The 26,114-nt window shown below is 50.6% G+C and overlaps 1 protein-coding gene across 1 annotated transcript in view; it reads left to right on the top strand.

Moving 5' to 3' along the window:
* SNRPA1 (small nuclear ribonucleoprotein polypeptide A') overlaps nt 1–26,114 on the top strand; it is an 840,838-nt gene that overhangs the window by 5,601 nt on the left and 809,123 nt on the right. Inside the window, exons 4-9 of the mRNA XM_061568577.1 lie at nt 355–401; nt 2,165–2,267; nt 6,519–6,601; nt 10,048–10,123; nt 12,296–12,389; nt 14,356–14,378. Coding sequence (XP_061424561.1) covers nt 355–401; nt 2,165–2,267; nt 6,519–6,601; nt 10,048–10,123; nt 12,296–12,389; nt 14,356–14,378 — 426 coding nt within the window. The remainder of the gene's footprint in view (nt 1–354; nt 402–2,164; nt 2,268–6,518; nt 6,602–10,047; nt 10,124–12,295; nt 12,390–14,355; nt 14,379–26,114) is intronic.

Raw genomic sequence — 26,114 nt, 5'->3', positions numbered from 1 at the left:
TGTCTTATGCAAGATTATTGGGAATAGCCAAGTTAAACCGTGTCTCCTGGAATATCACGTATTGCGATGTAAAAGCCATCTTCCGGAAGCTGATAAAGTGGAGAGATGCATTCTGGAAGATGATTCTGATGATTCTGAGTGGCTGTTGGTGCCTTTCGTCTCTATAATCTTCTGTGTTCCTCTGTGGAGAAACAGTTTTTTTAGGATTCTAAGACAAACGCCCCCCAACGTTCCCTTTAATGTACATGGTGGGGGGGGGGGGGGAGGGAATTACAAGTCAATAATGTGATAATTTGTCAGCAAACTTAACATTCGCGTCGCCATGCATTTTTGTTTCCTCTCGAATCTTTTCAGACGGAACTGGACCCTCTGTCCTCCCTCAAGTCGTTACGCTTCCTCAGGTGCGTACTCCGCTCCGTGGCCTCGTGTTAGCTGCGAGCCTTCGGCCCTTCCCCCCCTCTCCCCGCCAACTCCCTGCCTATTGAAGTCGTCGTTGTTTTGCTGCCTTGTCCCAAGCTTGCATTTGGTGTTGACAAATCGGCAGGAATTTGTGTATTTGTTAAATCCTTTATATTAAGTTCGCTTGCTTGCTTGCTTAGGACCGTGCAAATCTTTCGGTCGTTTTTTAACCCACTTCCCGTGATCCAATCGAGCTGACATTTTGCACACAGACTCGTTGTGCGTGACAATGTATTTTCGTGAAATTTTTTTTCCAAAATTTTACACTGTTTAGGGAATTTTTTAAAAATATTTAATTACCAATTGTTTAATGCTGCGAGGCAATCATCTGACCCATAGGTGGCAGCCATCTCAAGCCAGAGGACGAGAGGACTCTAGCCGCCCCGATGCCACGCATATAAAGGATTTATAGTGAAAGACTTTGTTTTTACGGGTTTACTTGTTCAATTTGTACTTTATTTACATTTATCTTATTTCGGCGACTTGCTTACCTTTTCTTTCTCTTATATTTTTTGTTCATGCAACTAGCTGACCTGCTCCAACTGGACATCTGTCAAAAAGAGCCTCATCGCTCATCGGATTCCTCCAGTCTAAATAAAGATTCTGATTTTAAAGTCCAGGCTCAATATCATCCTCTTTCCCTCGGCCTATGACCGACTGCCTCTTTGTATCTATTGTAAAAGCCCGGCGTTTCGATTGTCCGTCAACTGAATTATAAGAGGCCTCTGAACCAGTATGATCAATCAAATTCGTGTTTTGTCAATGGTTCCGTGCATTATCCTGAAATACGCAATTTTCCATTTATTGAGCATTTCCATCATAAAAGCCCGGCGTTCCGTTTGCCCGTCAACTAAACGAGAAGAGCCTTTCAGAAGGCCTGAATTGAACAGTTATAGAAAGTGGACCCCCCACCCCCCAGATGAGATGGGTCAAAACTTGATCCAACAGGTGATCAACAATTGTTGACCCCCCACCCAAAAAAATATCACTCCCCTCCCCCAAAAACAAGTGTTTTGTAGGCATAGAGAAGAGGACATGGGTAGGGGCGAGGCGCCGAAAAGCCCTCCGCGGGAGCTAGAATAAGGCGGCCGCAGGCAGCGGCAATTCTAGCATGTTTAAATAAAACTAGTGTGCCTCATTTACCCAGGATGCCCCACGTTCCCGCGATTCCTGCTGTGTGAAACAGCGTCGCGAGACGTCGTCGATTGTAGATGCGACGCGTCAACGCGCACCTCCAATTAGCACGTTCGGCTGCGTACGGTGCGAAAGAAGTTTCAGCGCACACACACGTACACGTGTCCTACAGTGGTATTCATCTTCTTGGTTCTTTCGGTAAAGTCACGTAGAATGGAAATAATAAACTAATAAAAATAAAACATAATAAAATTCAATTCTCACGACGTTTCGGCCACAACGCAAGCAGCCGTCCTCAGGTGAAGAACAGGTCTGTCGGAAAGACAGCGTCTGAATGAAACACCACCAGGCTTGGCAGAGTATATTTAAGCTGGGTTGGAGGGGGAAGAGCGCCTTGACAAAGGAATTTGCATATCAAGAGGAATTTAGCATATTTATGGGAAATGCAGGTATGTGATTAGTACTACTTATGCCCGTGCATTATGCAGGATTAGCAGCATCAAAGGGAGGGGATATGCAGTGGCATTGTAAGCGCGTGCGTGTGGGAATCACGGCGGCTTTGTTCATTCAGTCTGCTCAGGAATCCCGTGACGACCAAGAAAAATTACCGCCTCTACACCGTCTACAAACTCCCGCAGGTCCGGGTCCTCGACTTCCAGAAGGTGAAACTCAAGGTGAGTTGGAGTGGTTCCACGTTGCCTGTGCCTCACCTTTTCTTAGTCGCTCGGTGGATTGTTGCGGTCACAGGGCCGTGAAAGATTGGCGTTAGGCCTGGGGGCGGGGGCTTCCCTCCAGCAGTGGATTGATCATGGCTGTTGAAGATTATGTTAATGACGAGGATGACATGATTCTAGATTAGAAGTTTTCATGACTGCAAGGATTCATACTTTTTGAGTGAGGATGACATGATTCTAGATTAGAAGTTTTCATGACTGCAAGGATCCATACTTTTTGAGTGAGGATGACATGATTCTAGATTAGAAGTTTTCATGACTGCAAGGATCCATACTTTTTGAGTGAGGATGACATGATTCTAGATTAGAAGTTTTCATGACCGCAAGGATCCATACTTTTTGAGTGAGGATGACATGATTCTAGATTAGAAGTTTTCATGACCGCAAGGATCCATACTTTTTGAGTGAGGATGACATGATTCTAGATTAGAAGTTTTCATGACCGCAAGGATCCATACTTTTTGAGTGAGGATGACATGATTCTAGATTAGAAGTTTTCATGACCGCAAGGATCCATACTTTTTGAGTGAGGATGACATGATTCTAGATTAGAAGTTTTCATGACTGCAAGGATCCATACTTTTTGAGTGAGGATGACATGATTCTAGATTAGAAGTTTTCATGACCGCAAGGATCCATACTTTTTGAGTGAGGATGACATGATTCTAGATTAGAAGTTTTCATGACCGCAAGGATCCATACTTTTTGAGTGAGGATGACATGATTCTAGATTAGAAGTTTTCATGACTGCAAGGATCCATACTTTTTGAGTGAGGATGACATGATTCTAGATTAGAAGTTTTCATGACCGCAAGGATCCATACTTTTTGAGTGAGGATGACATGATTCTAGATTAGAAGTTTTCATGACCGCAAGGATCCATACTTTTTGAGTGAGGATGACATGATTCTAGATTAGAAGTTTTCATGACCGCAAGGATCCATACTTTTTGAGTGAGGATGACATGATTCTAGATTAGAAGTTTTCATGACCGCAAGGATCCATACTTTTTGAGTGAGGATGACATGATTCTAGATTAGAAGTTTTCATGACCGCAAGGATCCATACTTTTTGAGTGAGGATGACATGATTCTAGATTATAAGTTTTCATGACCGCAAGGATCCATACTTTTTGAGTGACGATGACATGATTCTAGATTTGAAGTTTTCACGACTGCAAGGATCCATACTTTTTGAGTGAGGATGACATGATTCTAGATTAGAAGTTTTCATGACTGCAAGGATCCATACTTTTTGAGTGAGGATGACATGATTCTAGATTAGAAGTTTTCATGACTGCAAGGATTCATACTTTTTGAGTGAGGATGACATGATTCTAGATTAGAAGTTTTCATGACCGCAAGGATCCATACTTTTTGAGTGAGGATGACATGATTCTAGATTAGAAGTTTTCATGACCGCAAGGATCCATACTTTTTGAGTGAGGATGACATGATTCTAGATTAGAAGTTTTCATGACCGCAAGGATCCATACTTTTTGAGTGAGGATGACATGATTCTAGATTAGAAGTTTTCATGACCGCAAGGATCCATACTTTTGAGTGAGGATGACATGATTCTAGATTAGAAGTTTTCATGACTGCAAGGATCCATACTTTTTGAGTGAGGATGACATGATTCTAGATTAGAAGTTTTCATGACCGCAAGGATCCATACTTTTTGAGTGAGGATGACATGATTCTAGATTAGAAGTTTTCATGACCGCAAGGATCCATACTTTTTGAGTGACGATGACATGATTCTAGATTTGAAGTTTTCACGACTGCAAGGATCCATACTTTTTGAGTGAGGATGACATGATTCTAGATTAGAAGTTTTCATGACTGCAAGGATTCATACTTTTTGAGTGAGGATGACATGATTCTAGATTAGAAGTTTTCATGACCGCAAGGATCCATACTTTTTAGTGAGGATGACATGATTCTAGATTAGAAGTTTTCATGACCGCAAGGATCCATACTTTTTGAGTGAGGATGACATGATTCTAGATTAGAAGTTTTCATGACCGCAAGGATCCATACTTTTTGAGTGAGGATGACATGATTCTAGATTAGAAGTTTTCATGACTGCAAGGATCCATACTTTTTGAGTGAGGATGACATGATTCTAGATTAGAAGTTTTCATGACCGCAAGGATCCATACTTTTTGAGTGAGGATGACATGATTCTAGATTAGAAGTTTTCATGACCGCAAGGATCCATACTTTTTGAGTGAGGATGACATGATTCTAGATTAGAAGTTTTCATGACTGCAAGGATCCATACTTTTTGAGTGAGGATGACATGATTCTAGATTAGAAGTTTTCATGACCGCAAGGATCCATACTTTTTGAGTGAGGATGACATGATTCTAGATTAGAAGTTTTCATGACCGCAAGGATCCATACTTTTTGAGTGACGATGACATGATTCTAGATTTGAAGTTTTCACGACTGCAAGGATCCATACTTTTTGAGTGAGGATGACATGATTCTAGATTAGAAGTTTTCATGACTGCAAGGATTCATACTTTTTGAGTGAGGATGACATGATTCTAGATTAGAAGTTTTCATGACCGCAAGGATCCATACTTTTTTAGTGAGGATGACATGATTCTAGATTAGAAGTTTTCATGACCGCAAGGATCCATACTTTTTGAGTGAGGATGACATGATTCTAGATTAGAAGTTTTCATGACCGCAAGGATCCATACTTTTTGAGTGAGGATGACATGATTCTAGATTAGAAGTTTTCATGACTGCAAGGATCCATACTTTTTGAGTGAGGATGACATGATTCTAGATTAGAAGTTTTCATGACTGCAAGGATCCATACTTTTTGAGTGAGGATGACATGATTCTAGATTAGAAGTTTTCATGACTGCAAGGATCCATACTTTTTGAGTGAGGATGACATGCCCCGTATCGCATTCAGATTCGTGGAGCGTATGAAACGGAATTAATATGACGGAACATGCGAGACAATAGGCCGTTGCGATCCAGACGGGATGGAGGATGCAAACGAGACTATACAGACCCGGGTGACAATGCTGTTAAAAGCATCGTGACTGCAGGGATTCATATTCTTGGTTCTTTCGGTAAAGTCACGTAGAAGGGAAATAATAAAAATATAAAACAAAACAATTCTCACGACGTTTCGACTGCAACACAAGCAATCGTCATCAGGTGTGAAATCCACAGCAAGAATTTGCTTGCAAGAACACGACACATTTATATATTTTCTTGCAAGAAAATTCTTGCTGTGGATTTCACACCTGAAGATGATTGCTTGTGTTACAGTCGAAACGTCGTGATAATTTAATTGTTTTCAATTTTTTTATTATTTTATTGTTTCCCTTCTACGTGACTTTACCGAAAGAACCAAGAATATGAATACAAATGTGAGCGACAATGTAAACGTTCACTAATTGGCCGATAACATCTTAATATATAGAGAGCCACAGAGCTTGGGTGGGGAGGGGATTTGGCACCGACTCACTGCCTGGCTGCTGCTGCCCCTTCCGCTCCACTGTGGTCAACTCTGATGCCTCCTTGAGTCGAGCGGACACTGACGGCACATCAAGTTGACGCGATTATGATTAATACAGTCGAGACAGACACGCAAGACACAAGAAGGTCAGAATGAAACGGGACGGTACAATCAAGACACACGACACGTACGAGACGGTGTAGATAAGACGATGGAATGTGGTAACGCTCGTGAAGATTCGATACGAATTCAACTTGAGCGTGAAAGTTGCCTCCTAGAGGCAACTGGAAAAAAGGGTTGCCCACAACTTTGGCGATTTGCGACCAGCGTCGAAGAGGAATCGGGATCAGAATATTTATTTGTACGTGGCCGGTCAAGATGATGACCTGATTTCGCGCAACGATGTCGTTGTTGCTGACACTTATATATGATGTTTCGTGCAGCTTGAAATGTATCGCATCCGTCGATGATGCTTCTGGTGACAAACAAAACACGCGTGCGAAAGCATTTACAGAATCCGTGCGCGCGATTGTTCGTGTTTTTGTGTTTAATGGGCGACGAGAACTCCGTATTTTGCTCGATTCGAGCAGGAAACCACTCGACTTTGAAACGACTGTGATGGTGCACGCGTGTGTGTGTTCGTGTGCGTTTGTGTTCATGTGCGTGCGTGTTTTGTGTGTGCGCTGTGGCCCCGAGCCACAGGAGAGACAGGAGGCTGAGAGGTTGTTTAAGGGAAAGAAATCCGTTCTTCTCTCCACTAAGGAAGGAGTGAACACGGCAAAGACGTAAGATGCATTGACTGTCGACCATCGTCAGGCCGCGCCCCACAATCCGTGCCACCTTTAGCCACCGTGCCGCGGATCGTTCGTCGGAGGTTGCCGGGTTTCGGCAAAGTCCGACTAAAACTGGGGTTTCGATTCTTGCGTAGCGGGGCATCTGAGAAGGTAACGGGCGCCTCTAGTGTGGATCGGAGAGGCAGCTTGAAGTATTTCTGCGACGTCATCTTCCCACGAAAGCTCCCCTGATGTAAGGTGGTGGCTCCGATTCTCTTTCGAGGGTTACGCGCAGAAATTACCTCCTGCGCCGTGACAATTTTTGGCCCCCCACAACGGCAACACGACTGGAACGTGATTGCCGCCAAATCCATCAAAAGTTCAAGTTCATTTTAGGAAAGGTGGCGCTGGTAATGGGAAGCTTGCGATGGCCGTGGTTGGGCCGTGGCTGGTGAGAGGGGCAAGTGGAACACACGTGATAGTTGACACAGAGATGGGCTTTGTCGGAGCCAACAAAATCACCGCCGGGTAGATCCTTCGGTCGGTTGCAGGCGCCAGTCCGTTGCGCATAAACGAGGCTGAATTTTCCGATCTCGACCTACAAAGGGGCAGAGGTCGCAAACGGGTTTTGATTCTTTACCCGTACCCGTAACCGGCCGCACCAGGGTCGCAAATGGGTACTCGTACCCGGCCGGGTACGGGTTCCCGTTCCCTACCCGTACCCTACCCGAAATGAGTGACAAACACTTACTCACCAGTGACTCACGAACTACCCGTACCCGGCCGCACCAGGGTCGCAAACGGCTACCCGTACCCGGCCAGGTATGGGTAGCCGGGTATCGGGTAGGGTACGGGTATCGGGTACCCGGTTGCGACCTCTGCAAAGGGGCCAAAATGTACGAATCTACATCGGACGTTCGGCACGCGGCGTAACCGCTCGTTACCGAGCGCGCAGGAGCGGCGGCCCCGCGGTTGCGCTAGATTGCTCCAAGCAACGGGGCGCGACGTCATTTCGAAGCAATCCGATTGGCCGTCGAAATCGTCGGGTAAAATTTTATCAGAGCGGCGGGGGAGAATTGCAGATTGGGCTGCGCGTGTTTAACTTTCTAAAGTTTTCTGGTTTAGTTTCGCTTGCCCTTCCGCGCCTTGCCACAGCCCGCCACGATCGGACATTAAACATAAAAACAGACACTACACAATTACCACAGTGCGATGCGGAAGCGAAACTTTATTTAGCCACCGAGGTTTTGGCACGATGATGCATCACGCTGCGGTGAATGGGATTTCGTACATCCGCTCCGTGACGGGTTGGGCTGCTTGCACCTTAAAGCTTTGTCCGCTTTTTCAAGATCGGCGTTCTTGGGGACCTGGTTTTCAGGATCGGAGTCTCGATTAAGTGTCTCGGGCCCCAGAAGGGGGCCAGCTTTTGAGGATCCGGTGTCTTGAAATGTAGCTTCAGAAAACTGTGTGTCAGGATCAACGTCTTGAAACCCAGTTTAATGATCGGATTCTCGATTTGAGATTTGATTCGAGGAGCTCGGGTTTGAGAATCCGAGTCTTGATTGAGAATTGATTCCGTAAAACCAGGTTTCAGGATCATAGTGCTAGGGACAAGGCTTCTGAATTTGGCGTCGTTAAAACATTTACGAGGACAGTTGCTGTGTTGGCTTCATCTTAAGACTGGTCCTGAAAAAGTTGTCACATGTTACAAAGCTGGGAACCGCCCCCCCCCCCTCCTTTCTGAACCACAAATTAACCACAGCGGATTTGGATAATAAAGTTTCGCTCGGATATTAAACAGCTATGAACAGATGCTACACGTGGTCATTGCCTCGAGCTGGAAAGCTGCTGACACTAAAGTGTTGACTAATTAGTTTTTTTGTTGTTGTTCGTGCGCATGCCTCTCCATGCTCCCTTGAATGTCTGCGTGTGTGTCTTTGTTTGTCCTTGTGTCTCCTTGGATGTCCCCATGTCTCGTTATCTCCTTGCGTGTCCACACCTCTTCCTCTGTTGTCCCCTTGTCCGTGTATCCTCTTGTATCCCCATGTCTCTCCTCATTTCTCTCTGTCTCCGTGTGTGTCTGCGTGTCTCCCTGTGTGTCTACACATCTCCAAAATGTGTCCACACATCTCTCTGTGTCCTCGTGTTCTACCATGTTTTCTGGTGTGTCCCTGTGTCTCCCCATATCTCTCCCTGTCTCTCCGTGTGTCAATGTGTCTCCCCGTATGTCCGCACATCTCCCCGTGTCCTACCGTATTTTCCGGTGTCTCCCCCGTGTGTCTCTCCCCCGCGTGTCTCCCCCCCGCGTGTCTCCCCCCCGTGTGTCTCCCCCCCGTGTGTCTCCCCCCCGTGTGTCTCCCCCCCGTGTGTCTCCCCCCCGCGTGTCTCCCCCCCGCGTGTCTCCCCCCCGCGTGTCTCCCCCCCGCGTGTCTCCCCCCCCGTGTGTCTCCCCCCCGTGTGTCTCCCCCCCGTGTGTCTCCCCCCCGTGTGTCTCCCCCCCGTGTGTCTCCCCCCCGTGTGTCTCCCCCCCGTGTGTCTCCCCCCCGTGTGTCTCCCCCCCGTGTGTCTCCCCCCCGTGTGTCTCCCCCCCGTGTGTCTCCCCCCCGTGTGTCTCCCCCCCGTGTGTCTCCCCCCCGTGTGTCTCCCCCCCCGTGTGTCTCCCCCCCGTGTGTCTCCCCCCCGTGTGTCTCCCCCCCGTGTGTCTCCCCCCCGTGTGTCTCCCCCCCGTGTGTCTCCCCCCCGTGTGTCTCCCCCCCGTGTGTCTCCCCCCCGTGTGTCTCCCCCCCGTGTGTCTCCCCCCCCGTGTGTCTCTCCCCCCCGTGTGTCTCTCCCCCCCGTGTGTCTCTCCCCCCCGTGTGTCTCTCCCCCCCGTGTGTCTCTCCCCCCGTGTGTCTCTCCCCCGTGTGTCTCTCCCCCCGTGTGTCTCTCCCCCGTGTGTCTCTCCCCCGTGTGTCTCTCCCCCGTGTGTCTCCCCCCCGTGTGTCTCCCCCCCGTGTGTCTCCCCCCCGTGTGTCTCCCCCCCGTGTGTCTCCCCCCCGTGTGTCTCCCCCCGTGTCTCCCCCCGTGTGTCTCCCCCCCGTGTCTCTCCCCCCCGTGTGTCTCCCCCCCGTGTGTCTCCCCCCCGTGTGTCTCCCCCCCCCCGTGTGTCTCTCCCCCCCGTGTGTCTCTCCCCCCCGTGTGTCTCTCCCCCGTGTGTCTCCCCCCGTGTGTCTCCCCCCCGTGTGTCTCCCCCCCGTGTGTCTCCCCCCCGTGTGTCTCCCCCCCGTGTGTCTCCCCCCCGTGTGTCTCCCCCCCGTGTGTCTCCCCCCCGTGTGTCTCCCCCCCGTGTGTCTCCCCCCCGTGTCTCTCCCCGCCGTGTCTCTCCCCCCCGTGTCTCTCCCCCCCGTGTGTCCCTCCCCGTGTCTCCCCCCCGTGTCTCCCCCCCCGTGTCTCCGCCCCCGTGTCTCCCCCCCCCAAAGCTTCACTCCGGGTGCCGGGTTGGTGCTTGAGAAAAAGAAGGCGGGACCCACGCCGGCTGAGATGGAGGCGATCAAGGTGGGCGGCGGCCGTGTTGTGCAGTTGTCGCGACGTCTCTCGTTTGTCCGGGGCGAGGGTCGCCAACTGCCAGAGGCTCCCGCGCTGGGAATGTTTGGGGTCAAGTCGTTGTCGGCGGTGGAGTCGCGCTTTGTGCCGGTGATGACCAGAGTATCCGGAGACTTGCCCACCGTGAAAGATGAGAAGGAAAACACTCGGCGGTCCGCACATGCGTGTTCACACGCATGTGCGCTTGCTGTGCTGCCATCTCCTGGGCAACGCGCAGTCCCGGTGGTTTTGGGATTGTTCGCAAAGTTGTGTGGTCCACCTGCCCCCTCGCCCCTGCAGTGCTGGATCACCGGCACAAACTACCGCACTGACGCCCTGTCGTGCAACCATGCCACTAAGCCACATGACCGGCCGCTAAGCCACACCACCACGCTGCCACCCTGTTACACCACCACACCCACCACCTTACTGCCACACATTCACACGGCCACCCTGTTACACCACCACACCCACCGCCTTACTGCCACACATCCACACGGTCACACTGTTACACCACCACACCCACCGCCTTACTGCCACACATCCACACGGTCACACTGTTACACCACCACACCCACCGCCTTACTGCCACACATCCACACGGTCACACTGTTACACCACCACACCCACCGCCTTACTGCCACACATCCACACGGCCACCCTGTTACACCACCACACCCACCGCCTTACTGCCACATCCACACGGTCACCCTGTTACACCACCACACCCACCGCCTTACTGCCACACATCCACACGGCCACCCTGTTACACCACCACACCGCCTTGCTGCCACACATCCACACGGCCACACTGCGTCACTGCCACACCACCACAATGCGACACCGCTACCACACCGCCACCACACTACCATGCCACCACGCCACCACCACACCGCCTTCCTGCCACACATCCACACGGCCACACTGCGTCACTGCCACAGCACCACAATGCCACACCACCACACTGCCACGCCACACCACCCCACTACCTCACTACCACGCCACTATGCTACCACACTGCAACGCCGCCATGCCACCATAACACTATGCCACCACGCTTCCACCCTGCCACACCACCACACCGCCACCACCACCACTCCACCACCACTCCACACTACCACTACACCGCCACCACACTGCCACGTCACCACCATCACCACACTACCATGCCACCACTACCACACCGCCGTCACGGTTTATGCTCCTTGACGACACACACCCGGTGCCCTCGTGTCACCAAACACGGCACGTGTCGCCAAACACGGCACGTCTCCCCACTGCCATGCTACGCCAGATTACAAGGAGCTGCTATAGTTTTTCTATTCTTGCTCCGCGTGTTGACCCATGGAAGCCTTGCCGACTCTTCAAGATCCTTTTCCAGGAGGGATCGTGTCAATTTTGTCCAAGTAGCCGATGGACACGGGGGGTGGGGGGGGGCTTGATTTACTCGCGATCGCAGTGTGTTGCGATTATAGCAAATTGCGGTGTAACTATAGATAAAGCTGCCTCCCGATTCGCACGGTTGACTGCGTGTAGTGGGTGCCAAAGACGTTCTACGTACGGACACGGTAGCGAAACGTGGGACCGTGACGCCGGCACACAATGGGCTTACGGGATCTTTTTAACTTCTAGCGTGTGACGCAGATGGCGCGCAGGAGTATATTTTTTTAGCGGTGACTGCACGTGCAGTACTGACCAGGGCGGCGGGCGTGTGTGGATCGAGTCCCGAACCTTGAACCCGATGTTGACGGCCCTCTTCACGGTCACCCACGTGTTGAGAGTGACTGAAACGGTGGTAGATATCGACCGCGCGTGTGTGTGTGTGTGGTAGTGTAGCGGTTAGCGCGCTGCGCTATGAACCTGGCGACCCGGGTTCGATTCCCGCTCACGGCTAACACCGGTGACGATAATCTGAACCGGTCCCGGGCCTCCCCTAGGTCGACTCAGCCTCAAATGAGTACCTGGTGCGGTGTCTAAACATCGCCACTGGGGAGACAAAGGCGGTCGGGCGTGGTGATGGCCACCCACCCCCTCGTGTACCGTTCCGGCCTTCATAGGTGCTCGCTAACAGCACTTGCCCCTACAGTCTGTTAAGGCTACACGGGGGGTCTTTGTGTGTCATCGTGCGCGCGTGTCTCTTCTCAGGCCGCGATAATAAACGCGTCGTCTCTCGAGGAGGTGACGAGGCTGAAGAGCCTCCTGCAAGCCGGACACATTCCAGGCCAGGAGAAACCAGCAGGTGCTGCCCCTATCGCACGCGCGTGCCCACACACGTGCCCACAAGACAAAGATCCCTGTATAGCCTGCGCAGACTGTAGGGGCAAGTGCTGTTAGCGAGCACCTATGAAGGCCGGCACGGTACACGGGGGGGTGGGTGGCCAGCACCACGCCCGGCCGCCTTTGTCTCCCCAGTGGCGATGTTTACACACCGCACCAGGTACTCATTTGAGGCTGAGTCCACGTCCACACACACGCGCATACATGTACGCACACACGTACGCCCACACACGTGCGCACATGCACGCACGCACACACGCAAATAACCTCGTAAACATTCACTCCCCTTCTGGCATGCAATGAGCTGCCTCCGTTGGATTTGAGAATGTCCTTATTGTTGCTTCTGCCTGGCTCGTTCTCTACTGTCTCGTTCTGTCTTTCTTGCCATGTCTATTTTTGCCTGGGATGTCTTTAAGTTCTATTCCGCACTCGTGTCTTGTCCCTCCCCCCCCCCCCCCCCTGTCTCGTTTGTACTGTCCTGTTCGTTTTGTCCGTCTCTTTCGTACTGCCTGTCGCATTTTCACTGTCAAGTCCTCTCATATCTCGATTTAAAGCTTTCGTGACTGCAGGGATTCATCTTCTTGGCTCTTTCGGTAAAGTCAAGTAGAAGGGAAATAATAAAATAATAAAAATAAAACATTAAATACAATTCTCACGACGTTTCGGCCACAACGCAAGCAGCCGTCCTCAGGTGAAGAACAGGTCTGTTGGAAAGACAGCGTCTGAATGACACACCACCAAGCTTGGCAGCGTATATTTAAGCTGGGTTGGAAGGGGGAAGAGCACCTTGACAAAGGAATTTGCATATCAATTTATTATGTTTTATTTGTATTATTTTATTATTTCCCTTCTACGTGACTTTACCGAAAGAATCAAGAAGATCCTCTCGTATCATTCGCTCCTTCTCACATGGTGTGTCTTGCCGTGTTGTTCTGTTAGTCTTATACGTTCCATCAGTCCTGTTTCCTCATATCTTGCCTCTTCTGTGCCGTCTCGTTTGGGACGGGTGACTGAGATGAGACGTCAGACTGCTTTAAGCACTGGAGGACCAACATCGAGATTCAAATCCGGAATCTCGGTATCTCTGACACAGCCATTGTTAACCAGAGGTTGCAAACGGGTTTTGATTCCTTACCCGTACCCGGCCGCACCAGGGTCGCAAACGGGTAGCCGGGTATCGGGTAGGGTACGGGTATCGGGTACCCGGTTGCGACCTCTGTTGTTAACCCACATGGATACAGATTTAGACGCCCAGGCCTTGAACCCAGGATGTTTTAGTGTTGCTGACTCAAGTGTTATTAACACGGCCATTATGAATCTGCCGAGTTAAAGATTTAGACTCAACTTATCTAAAAGTATTTATTTTACCAGGTAAGGCCCACTGAGATATCTAAGCAGCTCTTTTTCAGACGCGACCTGGCCACAAATGATCGCTCAACGAAGTGGCTTATCATGTGGACATTCATAGCAGCCAAATGCTCTTAAACGCATGTTTCTAAATGTGGAGGGAAAACCGGGGAGAACGCACAAACTTCTGATATACAGCAGCAGGCGTCAGGGTCTGGATCGAACCCACGACCTCCTGCGTACCAGGCGAGGTAGTTAACATCTAGCCACCGTGATGATGATGAGAGAGAGAGAGAGACACTCAAACTCCAAATATACAGCAGCAAGCATCAGGGTCGGGATTGAACCCACGACCTCCTGCATACCAGGCGAGGTAGTTAACATTTCACCACAGAGAGACACACGCAAACTCTAAATATACAGCAGGCATCAGGGGTTGGGATCGAACCCACGACCTCCTCTAAACCAGCCACCGCGACGCCCTGGTTCAGGGCTTGAACCCAGGTGCTCTGCGCCGCCGCCATGTCTCGCCTCTGTCTCTTAACGCGCACGCTTGCTGTCGTGTCCGTCCGTCCGTTCAGCGGCTGCCGCCGCTAGCGCCACCACCCCCGCAGCCTCCGCCAGCGCCCAAGACGACATGGACACGGCGGCCCCCGCGGAGAGCGGAAACGGAGGTGGGGGGGACGCGGAGGAGGAGGGGGAGGACGCCAAGAAAGAGGAGGGGGGAGACGCCAAGAAGGAGGAGGACGCCAAGAAAGAGGGAGACTCGAAGAAGGAGGGGGGGGACGCGGAGAAAGACGCTGGGAAAGATGCGGGGACGCGGAAAGAGGGAGATGGCGGCGCCAGGAACAACGGGGAGGCCGCCACGGAAACGGAGAAGCAGAATGGGAGTACGGAGAAAGTGCAGGATGTGGAGATGAGCGAGGGGTGACGGTGGTGGGGGGGGTGGGCCGGGGGGGGGGGTAGACTGGGCTGGTCACGGGGAGGGGGAATTTCAGATGCGTTTTTTGTTTTTGAAGGATTGGTTTCGTCTCAAAAGACTCTGATCCAGGTTTTGTGTTGTTATTGTTGTCTACGTTTATTTTGAGAGAGAGCGAGAGAGACCAGGTCCGAGCAACGTTGTCTTGGAGCTTGTTTGTCAAGGTCGTTGTCTTGAGAGACTGGTGGCTCGAGATTGGGTGTCAGGAACCAGCGTCTCGAGACTGGGTTTCAAGATCCAGTTACTTGAGGGCTTAGGAGGCATGAGATCGGTGTCTTGAGTTGAGACCCGGCTTCGGAGTCGGTGTCTTGAGAGACTCAACTTTTGAGAGGACGGGTCTTTAGATCAAGAGGAGTCTTTGTGAAGACTTTGCGCCTGGAATTTCTGAAGTCGGGGATGATCTTGGGAGTTCGTATTGGCCACGCTGTTTGGGCATCAAACCAACATTTCGGCACGGGCTGGTTTCACAGTTTGCGTGGACGCGACGACGTCGTGATTTGATAAATAAAATTGTGAGAGGGAATTTTTTTTTAAAATAAACTAAAATATATGCCGGCAAGGTTTATTGTTGTATTTGTTTTACATTTCGTAGTCTCTTTGCGAATGATGTTGTTGGTGAACGGTTGTGTAAAATGGTGACTGCCATTTCGATTTAAAGCTTTCGTGACTGCAGGGATTCATCTTCTTGGTTCTTTCGGTAAATTCACGTAGATAAAAAATGAAATTCAAATTAATACAAATAAAACAGTAAAATCTGGCTGTGACGGTCCCACCTGATGACGGAGACTTGTGTTGCCTCCGAAACGTCGTGATTTTACTGTTTTATTTTTCGGTAAAGTCACGTAGAAGGGAAATAGTATAATAAAAATATAAAACATAATAAAATACAATTCTCACGACGTTTCGGCCACAACACAAGCAGCCGTCCTCAGGTGAAGAACAGGTCTGTCGGAAAGACATTCAGACGCTGTCTTTCCGACAGACCTGCTCTCCACCTGAGGATGGCTGCTTGCGTTGTGGCCGAAACGTCGTGAGAATTATTTTATTATGTTTTATTTTTATTATTTTATGTTTTATTTTTATTATTGTATTATTTCCCTACTACGTGACTTTACCGAAAGAACCAAGAAGATAGTGACTGCCAGTTGGAGTGGAATGTGTTGCGACCAAGGCACCCACCCACGCCACGAGTAACAGCATCGACAACCGCCGTTCGCCACCAAGTGGCCGTGACGTCAATGTGGCTCTTGTGCCAGGCTAGGTGCACTTTGAGGACACGTGAAGAGTCGATGGTTCGCTGTTGGCAGGTCAGTCACGGGACAGACTTGAGGTGCCGTGGGTTGACTGACCGAGATGACCGGCCCGATGCGGACCGCCTGTGCTCCCCCAATGTGTTTTAGTCCCAACCACCCCAAGCACCACGCACGTGCCCTCTTAGCCTTAATAGGCGCTCGCTAACCGTACTTACAACAGTTGCCGAAGCCGAACGGTTATTACGTGAAACGATTAATGTGGATTTCGTTGAACCTTGGTGATGAGCGACCGTGGTGAGTCCGAGAGTGACCGAGACGATTAATCTGCCAGTAGGGGGCGATGGCTGCTGCTGCTGATGTGTAATCGCAATGGAATCGTCTGCGATGTAATTTTAGAATTTGGCAAGTCGTGGACGCTGACGTGGGCAATATATGGCCCTTACTCTTGGCGAATGTTCACATGTAAGTTCGTTGAACTTTTTTCGCGCCGTACGTGGCCAACCGCGCTAAGCGGAGGTGGCCTACCATTTTTCGACTTGTCATGCGATTTCTCAAGTCCTTAACGGGGAAAGCAGACCGCGTGTAGCATTCTACGAGTCGTTAAACCCGCCGTATTTTTACTAAACTATTAATTGTTTTACCAGGTAAGGTCCACTGATATATGTAGCTCGTTTTCAGAAGCGACCTGGCCACAAACGATCGCTCAACAAAGTGGCTCATCACGTGGAAATTTATACAGGTAGGAACAACAGGTTCCACGCTGTCGTGCATATGGGGAGGGGAGGGTGGGGGGTGGGAGGGGTGGGGAGGGACGGGCTGGGTGGGGCTGGGTCGGAGGGGAGGGGCTTGGTGGGGAGGGGCTGGTCACCACGTGGTGCCCTTATAAAACTCAACGTTTCACCTACACACGACACGATACACTACACTTATACAGGTAGGAACAACAGGTTCCACGCTGCCCACCAGGGATAATTTGTCTGTCGTGCACGAATCCGCTGTCCAACCAAGTTCCTACCTGCCCACTCCGAAGGAACGTGTTTTCCGCCAAATACTCGAAAGGCATTTTTCTAAATGTGGAGGGAAAAACCGGACGACCCGTAGAAAAAAAACTACGCAACCATGGGGAGAGAGGCACGCAAACTCCAAATATACAGCAGGCGTCGGGGTCGGGATTGAACCCACGACTTCCTGTACACCAGGCAAGGCAGTTAACATCTCCTAGCCACCGTGATGATAAACACATTCCTGTGGAGGGAGCTGGTAGGAACGTTGGGTTGCTCGGTCAATGGCCAGGGTCAACGGCGGCGTGGTGTATTCCGCAAATATGGCCGATTGAGGGCGGGCACAAGCCGGCGTGAGTAGGTGAAACGTTGAGTTTTATAAGAGCACCACGGGGTGACCAGCCCCTCCCCACCCAGCCTCTCCCTGCATGACGAACGGACGGACACAATAATCCCCTGTGGGCTGGTGTAACCAGTGGGTTCCTACCAGTATTATAGAGACGCTAACTCCAAATATACAGCGGGTGTCGGGATTGAACCCACGACTTTCTGTATACCGGGTGCATCTCTCCACTGTGGGTCCGCGCTCGTGTTTATCAACGCTCCGAGCGTGCGCGCGTGTTCAGAGCGTTGGCTCGGTGCGTGCGCGCGTGTCGATACGAAAGACGCAAGAATGCATTCGGCATTTTCTCACATGACACTCGTTTCACGCAAACCTCGAGACCTCCCCCCCCCCCCCCCAGCGCTTCGACTATTCGCGATCATTTTTTTTATCCTTTATATTAAGTTCGCTTGCTTGCTTAGGACCGTGCAAATCTTTCGGTCGTTTTTTAACCCACTTCCCGTGATCCAATCGAGCTGACATTTTGCACACAGACTCGTTGTGCGTAACAATTTTCGTGAAAAAAAATGTCCTAAATTTTACACTGTTTGGGGAATTTTTTTAAAATATTTAATTACCAATTGCTTAATGGTGGCAGACAATCATCTGACCCATAGGTGGCAGCCATCTCAAGCCAGAGGACGAGAGGACTCTAGCCGCCACGCATATAAAGGATTTATAGTGAAAAACTTTCTTTTTACTGGTTATACTTGTTTGTTTTTAGCACAAACTGAACGGGAGTGTAAAATCTAACCACGTGGGCTATTAGCCCGTGGGTGGCGGTGGCGTGGGGGGGGTGGATCGTGTCGTGTCATGCAGTCTCTCCCCTCCCCCGTGACTCCTGTGACGACCGCTTCACGTGACGGCTATCAACCAGAAGCCGCAAGCGGGTTTTGATTCCTTACCCGTACCCGGCCGCACCAGGGTCGCAAACGGGTACCCGGCCGGGTACGGGTTAGCCGGGTAGCTGGGTATCGGGTAGGGTACGGGTATCGGGTAGCCGGGTATCGGGTAAGGTACGGGTATCGGGTAGGGTACGGGTATCGGGTAGGGTACGGGTATCGGGTAGCCGGGTATCGGGTAAGGTACGGGTATCGGGTAGGGTACGGGTATCGGGTAGGGTACGGCTATCGGGTAGGGTACGGGTATCGGGTAGCCGGGTATCGGGTAGGGTACGGGTATCGGGTAGGTTACGGGTGTCGGGTAGGGTACGGGTATCGGGTAGGGTAACGGCTATCGGGTAGGGTACGGGTATCGGGTAGCCGGGTATCGGGTAGGGTACGGGTATCGGGTAGGTTACGGGTGTCGGGTAGGGTACGGGTATCGGGTAGGGTACGGGTATCGGGTAGGGTACGGGTATCGGGTAGGGTACGGGTATCGGGTAGCCGGGTATCGGGTACGGGTAGCCGGGTATCGGGTAGGGTACGGGTATCGGGTAGGCTACGGGTATCGGGTAGGGTACGGCTATCGGGTAGGGTAGCCGGGTATCGGGTATGGTACGGGTATCGGGTAGGCTACGGGTATCGGGTAGGCTACGGGTATCGGGTAGGCTACGGGTATCGGGTAGGGTACGGCTATCGGGTAGGGTACGGGTATCGGGTACCCGATTGCGACCTCTGCTATCAACCCAGTCGCCCGGTGCCCAACGCAGTTGGCGGAGCGAGCGGCTGGCGCGCGCGTGAGTGCGCACTTGTGTGTGTGTGTGAGTGCACGTGTGTGTGTGTGTGAGTGCACGTGTGTGTGTGTGTGAGTGCACGTGTGAGTGCGTGTGAGTGCGCACTTGTGTGTGTGTGTGAGTGCACGTGTGTACGTGTGTATGTGTGCGCACTTGTGTGTGTGTGCGCGCGCGCGTGTGAGTGTGTGTGAGTGTGCACTTGTGTGTGTGTGTGAGTGCACGTGTGTACGTGTGTATGTGTGCGCACTTGTGTGTGTGTGCGCGCGCGCGTGTGAGTGTGTGTGAGTGTGCACTTGTGTGTGTGTGTGAGTGCACGTGTGTACGTGTGTATGTGTGCGCACTTGTGTGTGTGTGTGAGTGCACGTGTACGTGTGTATGTGTGCGCACTTGTGTGTGTGTGTGAGTGCACGTGTGAGTGTGTGTGAGTGCGCACTTGTGTGTGTGTGTGAGTGCACGTGTGTACGTGTGTATGTGTGCGCACTTGTGTGTGTGTACACACTTGTGTGTGTGTACACACTTGTGTGTGTGTGTGAGTGCACGTGTGTACGTGTGTATGTGTGCGCACTTGTGTGTGTGTGTGAGTGCACGTGTGAGTGCGTGTGAGTGCGCACTTGTGTGTGTGTGTGAGTGCACGTGTGTACGTGTGTATGTGTGCGCACTTGTGTGTGTGTACACACTTGTGTGTGTGTACACACTTGTGTGTGTGTGTGAGTGCACGTGTGTACGTGTGTATGTGTGCGCACTTGTGTGTGTGTACACACTTGTGTGTGTGTACACACTTGTGTGTGTGTGTGAGTGCACGTGTGTACGTGTGTATGTGTGCGCACTTGTGTGTGTGTGCGCGCGCGCGTGTGAGTGTGTGTGAGTGCGCACTTGTGTGTGTGTGTACACACTTGTGTGTGTGTGTGAGTGCACGTGTGTACGTGTGTATGTGTGCGCACTTGTGTGTGTGTGCGCGCGCGCGTGTGAGTGTGTGTGAGTGCGCACTTGTGTGTGTGTACACACTTGTGTGTGTGTGTGAGTGCACGTGTGTACGTGTGTATGTGTGCGCACTTGTGTGTGTGTGCGCGCGCGCGTGTGAGTGTGTGTGAGTGCGCACTTGTGTGTGTGTACACACTTGTGTGTGTGTGTGAGTGCACGTGTGTACGTGTGTATGTGTGCGCACTTGTGTGTGTGTGCGCGCGCGCGTGTGAGTGTGTGTGAGTGCGCACTTGTGTGTGTGTACACACTTGTGTGTGTGTGTGAGTGCACGTGTGTACGTGTGTATGTGTGCGCACTTGTGTGTGTGTGCGCGCGCGCGTGTGAGTGTGTGTGAGTGCGCACTTGTGTGTGTGTACACACTTGTGTGTGTGAGTGCACGTGTGAGTGTGTGTGCACGCGTGTGTGTGAGTGCGTGTGTGTACGCAGCAGATATCTTAGACGTGGTTTGGCACAGTAGGGGGCACAGGTGGTGCATCAGCCACTCACCTCAGTCAGTCGACCCGAAGCACCTGGGTCTGCCCCGTGACCTCCTGCCAGCGGGCGTTCGACACTTCACGTGGCCTCAACGTGCACCTAGCCTGGCACAAGCGTCGTGGTGATGTCACCGCCACTTAGTGGCGAATGGCGTTTGTTGTACGCAGTAGTGTAGCGGTTAGCGCTGCGCTGCGAACCCGGCGACCCGAGTTCGATTCCTCCTCATGGCCAACACCCAGTGACGATTATCTCAACCGGTCCTGGGCCTCCCCTAGGTCGACTCGGCCTCAAATGAGTACCTGGTGCGCTGTGTAAAAAAACAACACCACTGGGGAGACAAAGGCGGCCGGGCGTGGTGCTGGCCACCCACCCCCTCGTGTGCCGGTAGCCTTCACAGGTGCTACTCGCTGACAGCACTTGCCCCCACAGTCTGTTAAGCCTACACGATGGTGGTGGGAATCTTTGTCTTTGTGCCCGGGACCTGTCTGTGTGCCACCATCTCCTCCCATTCACTTGGCATCAGTGGGCAACCCTCGGGGTTTTCGCAGGTCACGTGGTGGTTGGTAACACCACTTAGTGGCTATTGGCGACGGCTGCTGTTGTTGTTGCTGTTGTCCATTTCCATTTTACTTTCCAATCCATTTTGCTTTAAGCCTCGCATTGATTTGAACAGCGTGGGGAAATTTTTTTTGTTCTCTCCGCCTGATGAAGACTCCTTGTGTTGCGATCGAAACGTCGTGGGTTTTTTGCTTTTATTATTTTAAATTTATATTTATAAAAAAAAATTATTTAACATTTTTATTTTATTATTTTAAATGTATTTTTATTCATTTTTTCTTTTATTATTTACAATTAAAATGTTATTCTTTTTTTATTTAAAGCATTTTTTTTCTTTTTTTCCCTTCTACGTGACTTTACCGCAAGAACCAAGAATATTTATTCTTTTTCTTTTATTGCATTTTTTTTCTTTTTTATTTATCGAGAACAGCGTGTAAAGTATGGTCAACCGCTCCCCCCCCCTACCACCACCACCACCACCACGTAGCGTGGGGAGGCCTTCATCCAGCAGTGGACTAACCAAGTTGTGCAATTGACTTCGTGGTTGTATTATGATCACGAGTGTTCCGTTGTTCGTGTTCTCGAGGTGACCTCGTTCTGTGTATTTAGGGGCCGTCCATAAATGACGTCACGCACCTAGAGGGGGGGGAGGGGGTCAGACATTTGTGACGATGTGTGACGAGGGGGGGGCGGTTTGAGAAATGTGACGTCACATCAAAATGCGCAACTTCAAATAAATGTAGACAACACGTTCTACTTAAGTAAACAGACTTTTTAATAAATGTTTTCCTCCTACAACATCAGAGTGCAGCGCCACATTAAATACGCACTACAATGACAATAGTTTAAAGCGATTTGAAGCGTGTTTTATTTTCAAAATGGAAATATGGTTTTGGGGGGGGGGGGGGGCAGAGCTTTGTGACGTCATATTTGAGGGGGGGGGTCTGACTTTGTGTGACGCCGTGTGACGAGGGGGGGGGGGGGTCAAAACTCGTCCAAAATCGCGTGACGTCATTTATGGACGGCCCCGAACTGAAAATGGCTCGGGTAGAACCCTTAAAAAAATTTGAACAAATCTCGGAAGAAATTATTTCAACACGGCACTTCGCATTGCCTGGTTCGCTACCTCTCCCACACATCAAGGCAGGACGTAATGTCTCAGTCCGCAGTAGGTCTATCAAACTGTGCGGTTTCCTGCAATAAACTTCAACACTGCACCTCCGATTAGCACGGTAGGGCTACGTACGGTGCGAAAGAAGTTCAACATACATACTGCACATAGACTCAACACTACCCATAGACTCAGCACTGCCCATTGACTCAACACTGCCCATTGACTCAACACTGCCCATAGACTGAACACTGCACATAGACTCAACACTACCCGTAGACTCAACACTACCCATAGACTCAGCACTGCCCATTGACTCAACACTACCCGTAGACTCAACACTACCCATAGACTCAACACTACCCGTAGACTCAACACTACCCATAGACTCAACACTACCCATAGTCTCAACACTGCCCATAGACTCAACACTACCCATAGTCTCAACACTGCCCATAGACTCAACACTGCCCATAGACTCAACACTGCCCATAGACTCAACACTGCCCATAGACTCAACACTGCCCATAGTCTCAACACTACCCATAGACTCAACACTACCCGTAGACTCAACACTACCCATAGACTCAACACTACCCGTAGACTCAACACTACCCATAGACTCAACACTACCCATAGTCTCAACACTGCCCATAGACTCAACACTACCCATAGTCTCAACACTGCCCATAGACTCAACACTGCCCATAGACTCAACACTGCCCATAGACTCAACACTACCCATAGACTCAACACTACCCATAGACTCAACACTACCCATAGACTCAACACTACCCATAGACTCAACACTACCATAGTCTCAACACTGCCCATAGACTCAACACTGCCCATAGCTCAAACACTGCCCATAGACTCAACACTGCCCATAGTCTCAACACTACCCATAGACTCAACACTACCCATAGTCTCAACACTACCCATAGACTCAACACTGCCCATAGACTCAGCAGTAGCTGCTGCTACTACTACATATGTAGCTACTTGTGCCACTACGATAATCCGGCACTGCTCGTGCCAATGACCTCCTCGAGTTTCGTCAACGTAAATCGTGCCACGTGGTGCCAACGAGCGGCGTGACGACACCATCGAGACATCGACAGAAGGGTTACAAGGCCCGTTCTATAAACAGCGCGTGCGAACACCCCTTGTTCCCGTCAATGCACTGCTGGATGAGTGAGTGCCTGCACCCCACACACCGTGTGCCTGCCATTGGGATTTCGGATCGTAACTTCACCAGCCAGGCCATTGCGGGTAGGTGAAGATATTGGGGGGGGGGGGGGGGGGGGAGGGGTTGATGAGGGTGACATAGACGTACACTACAACCATGGATTTTGTCCAACTGCTCACAGCGTAGCGATCTGTGCAGGATGCGTGGTGGCTGTAGCGGGAATCGAACCCGGAGACCCGGGTTCGATTCCCGCTCACGGCTAACGCCAGTGGCGATTATCTGAACCGGCCCTTGGGCCTCCCCTAGGTCGACTCAGCCTCAATTGAGTTCCTGATGAGATGTGTTGACATCGCCACTGGGGGAGACAAAGGCGGCCGGGCGTGGTGTTGCCGTGCCGTGTCGGCCTTGGTAGGTGCCTTGCAGTCTTCACAGACTTCTTCATTACTCTGGTCAACACACTTCTTCTGGCATACGGTATTCCAACGGGTTTAAGGTTATTTTGGGGTGCTGATTCCAAATCTGGCATCAGTTTTTGTCTATCACATCAGGTTTTTGAGATATCAAATATTGCATTTTCAATAAAAACTGCAGAAGAAAAATATTAAATAAATGTGGATATCTACATAAAATTATATTATTACACACTATCCTAAAAATACAGCACCATATTTTAACACTAAAGCAGTCACCGACTCCAACAACTTGCAATCATAAGTGACAGAGTTAATTTCGGGTAAAAATCAATGAAACTGGGGTATGCCGATAGCATAAAAAGTAGATGTGATAGAGCAGATCAGATTTGGAATCAGCACCCTGAAATTAGTCTTAAACGGCTGCAAAAAGTCCAGCCAGAAAAAAAAGATTTTTTTTGTTGACCAGGTTTCTTCCAGAGCTGCACTTTACCGGCGAGGTCTCCGTAGTGTCTTCTTGGTTCTTTCGGTAAAGTCACGTAGAAGGGAAGTAATAAAATAATAAAAATAAAACATAATAAAATAATTCTCACGACGTTTCGGCCACAACGCAAGCAGCCGTCCTCAGGTGAAGAACAGGTCTGTTGGGGAGACAGCGTCTGAATGACAGACCTGTTCTTCACCTGAGGACGGCTGCTTGTGTTGTGGCCGAAACGTCGTGAGAATTATTTTATTATGTTTTATTTTTATTATTTTATTATTTCCCTTCTACGTGACTTTACCGAAAGAACCAAGAAGATGAATCCCTGCAGTCACGAAAGAAGCTTTGAATCGAAAAGTCTCCGTAGTACTAGAATTGTAAATGTTGTCGCGGATTTACTCTGCGACACGCAACCGGTTAGTGCTGCGCGAGTAACGGATTGGCATGTTGTGCGTTACGCGACAAAACCCTTTAGCAATTTAGCTGTGTCGGGGTGTTGGCGGGTTGAACGGCGCCTTTAAATTTAGGCGATCGAAACCCCCAAAAAGAAAACCTACTGTGGATAATATTCGGCCGCAAAAAAGCCCTACGATTACGACTGCGTGTCGAAGTTTATTTAGGCGGCCGATGAAATGATGAAGCGGCTTTTGTTTTTCGCAACCGATTTATCGTTTTGACCTCCGACCTCAAGCCAGAGTTGGCCACCGATTCGGGAACTTTTCCAACGCTCCTCCGACAATCCATCATCACACAGCCGGTTGGAGCAGGAAAGAGGGTGGATTGTTCATTGACAGCGAGGGCTGATGTTAAATGCCATGCTCAAGTCCCATCTAGACCCTCCGATTAGCGCACGGTTAGGCTACGTACGGCGCGAAAGAAGTTCAACGTGTGTGTACGTACGACCCTAATCTTGTTCTCTGGCACTCACCACACCAACCAACCACTTGCTTCAAGCCCAATGCCTAACCATTACCAGCCAAGCAGAAGCAGAATCTTTATTTATCTTGGAAGAATTTGATGACCTTTGAAGTTCTTTGTCACCGATGTCCAGTCAGGGTGCGTCAGAAATCAGACACCAGGCAAACCAGACGCTGAGAGAAACCACAACCACACCAGCCAACCAAACACTGGCCCTGACCCTAACCACCAGCCAAACCAGACACTGAAAGAAACCACAACCACACCAGCCAACCAAACACTGGCCCTGACCCTAACCACACCAGCCAAACCAGACGCTGAGAGAAACCACAACCACACCAGCCAACCAAACACTGGCCCTGACCCTAACCACACCAGGCAAACCATACACTGAGAGAAACCACAACCACACCAGCCAACCAAACACTGCCCTGACTCTAACCACATCAGCCAAACCAGACACTGACCCTGACTCTAACCACACCAGCCACTCAGACACTGCCCTAGCCCTAACCAAACCAGACAATGGCACTAACCCTAACCACACCAGCCACCCAAACACAGCACTAACCCTAATCACACCAGCCAAATCAGACACTAACCCTAACCACACCAGCCACTCAGTCACTGCCCTGACCCTAACCACACCAGCCACTAGCCCTAACCCTAACCATACTAGTCACCCAGACACTGCACTAACCCTAACCACACCAGCCACCCAGATACTGCACTAACCCGAACCACACTAGTCACCCAGACACTGCACTTACCCTAACCACACCATCCACCCAAACACTACCCTAACCACACCAGCCACTCAAACACTACCCTAACCCTAACCACACCATCCACCCAAACACTACCCTAACCACACCAGCCACTAGCCCTAACCCTAACCACACCAGCCACTAGATACTGTCACTAACCC

The sequence above is a fragment of the Lethenteron reissneri genome, chromosome 1 (genome assembly GCF_015708825.2).
Source record: "Lethenteron reissneri isolate LAM-NWPU_2019-01 chromosome 1, ASM1570882v1, whole genome shotgun sequence".
Lineage (NCBI taxonomy): Eukaryota > Metazoa > Chordata > Hyperoartia > Petromyzontiformes > Petromyzontidae > Lethenteron > Lethenteron reissneri.
Note: the sequence above shows the minus strand (reverse complement) of the source record. Positions and strands in the feature narration are given on the sequence as shown.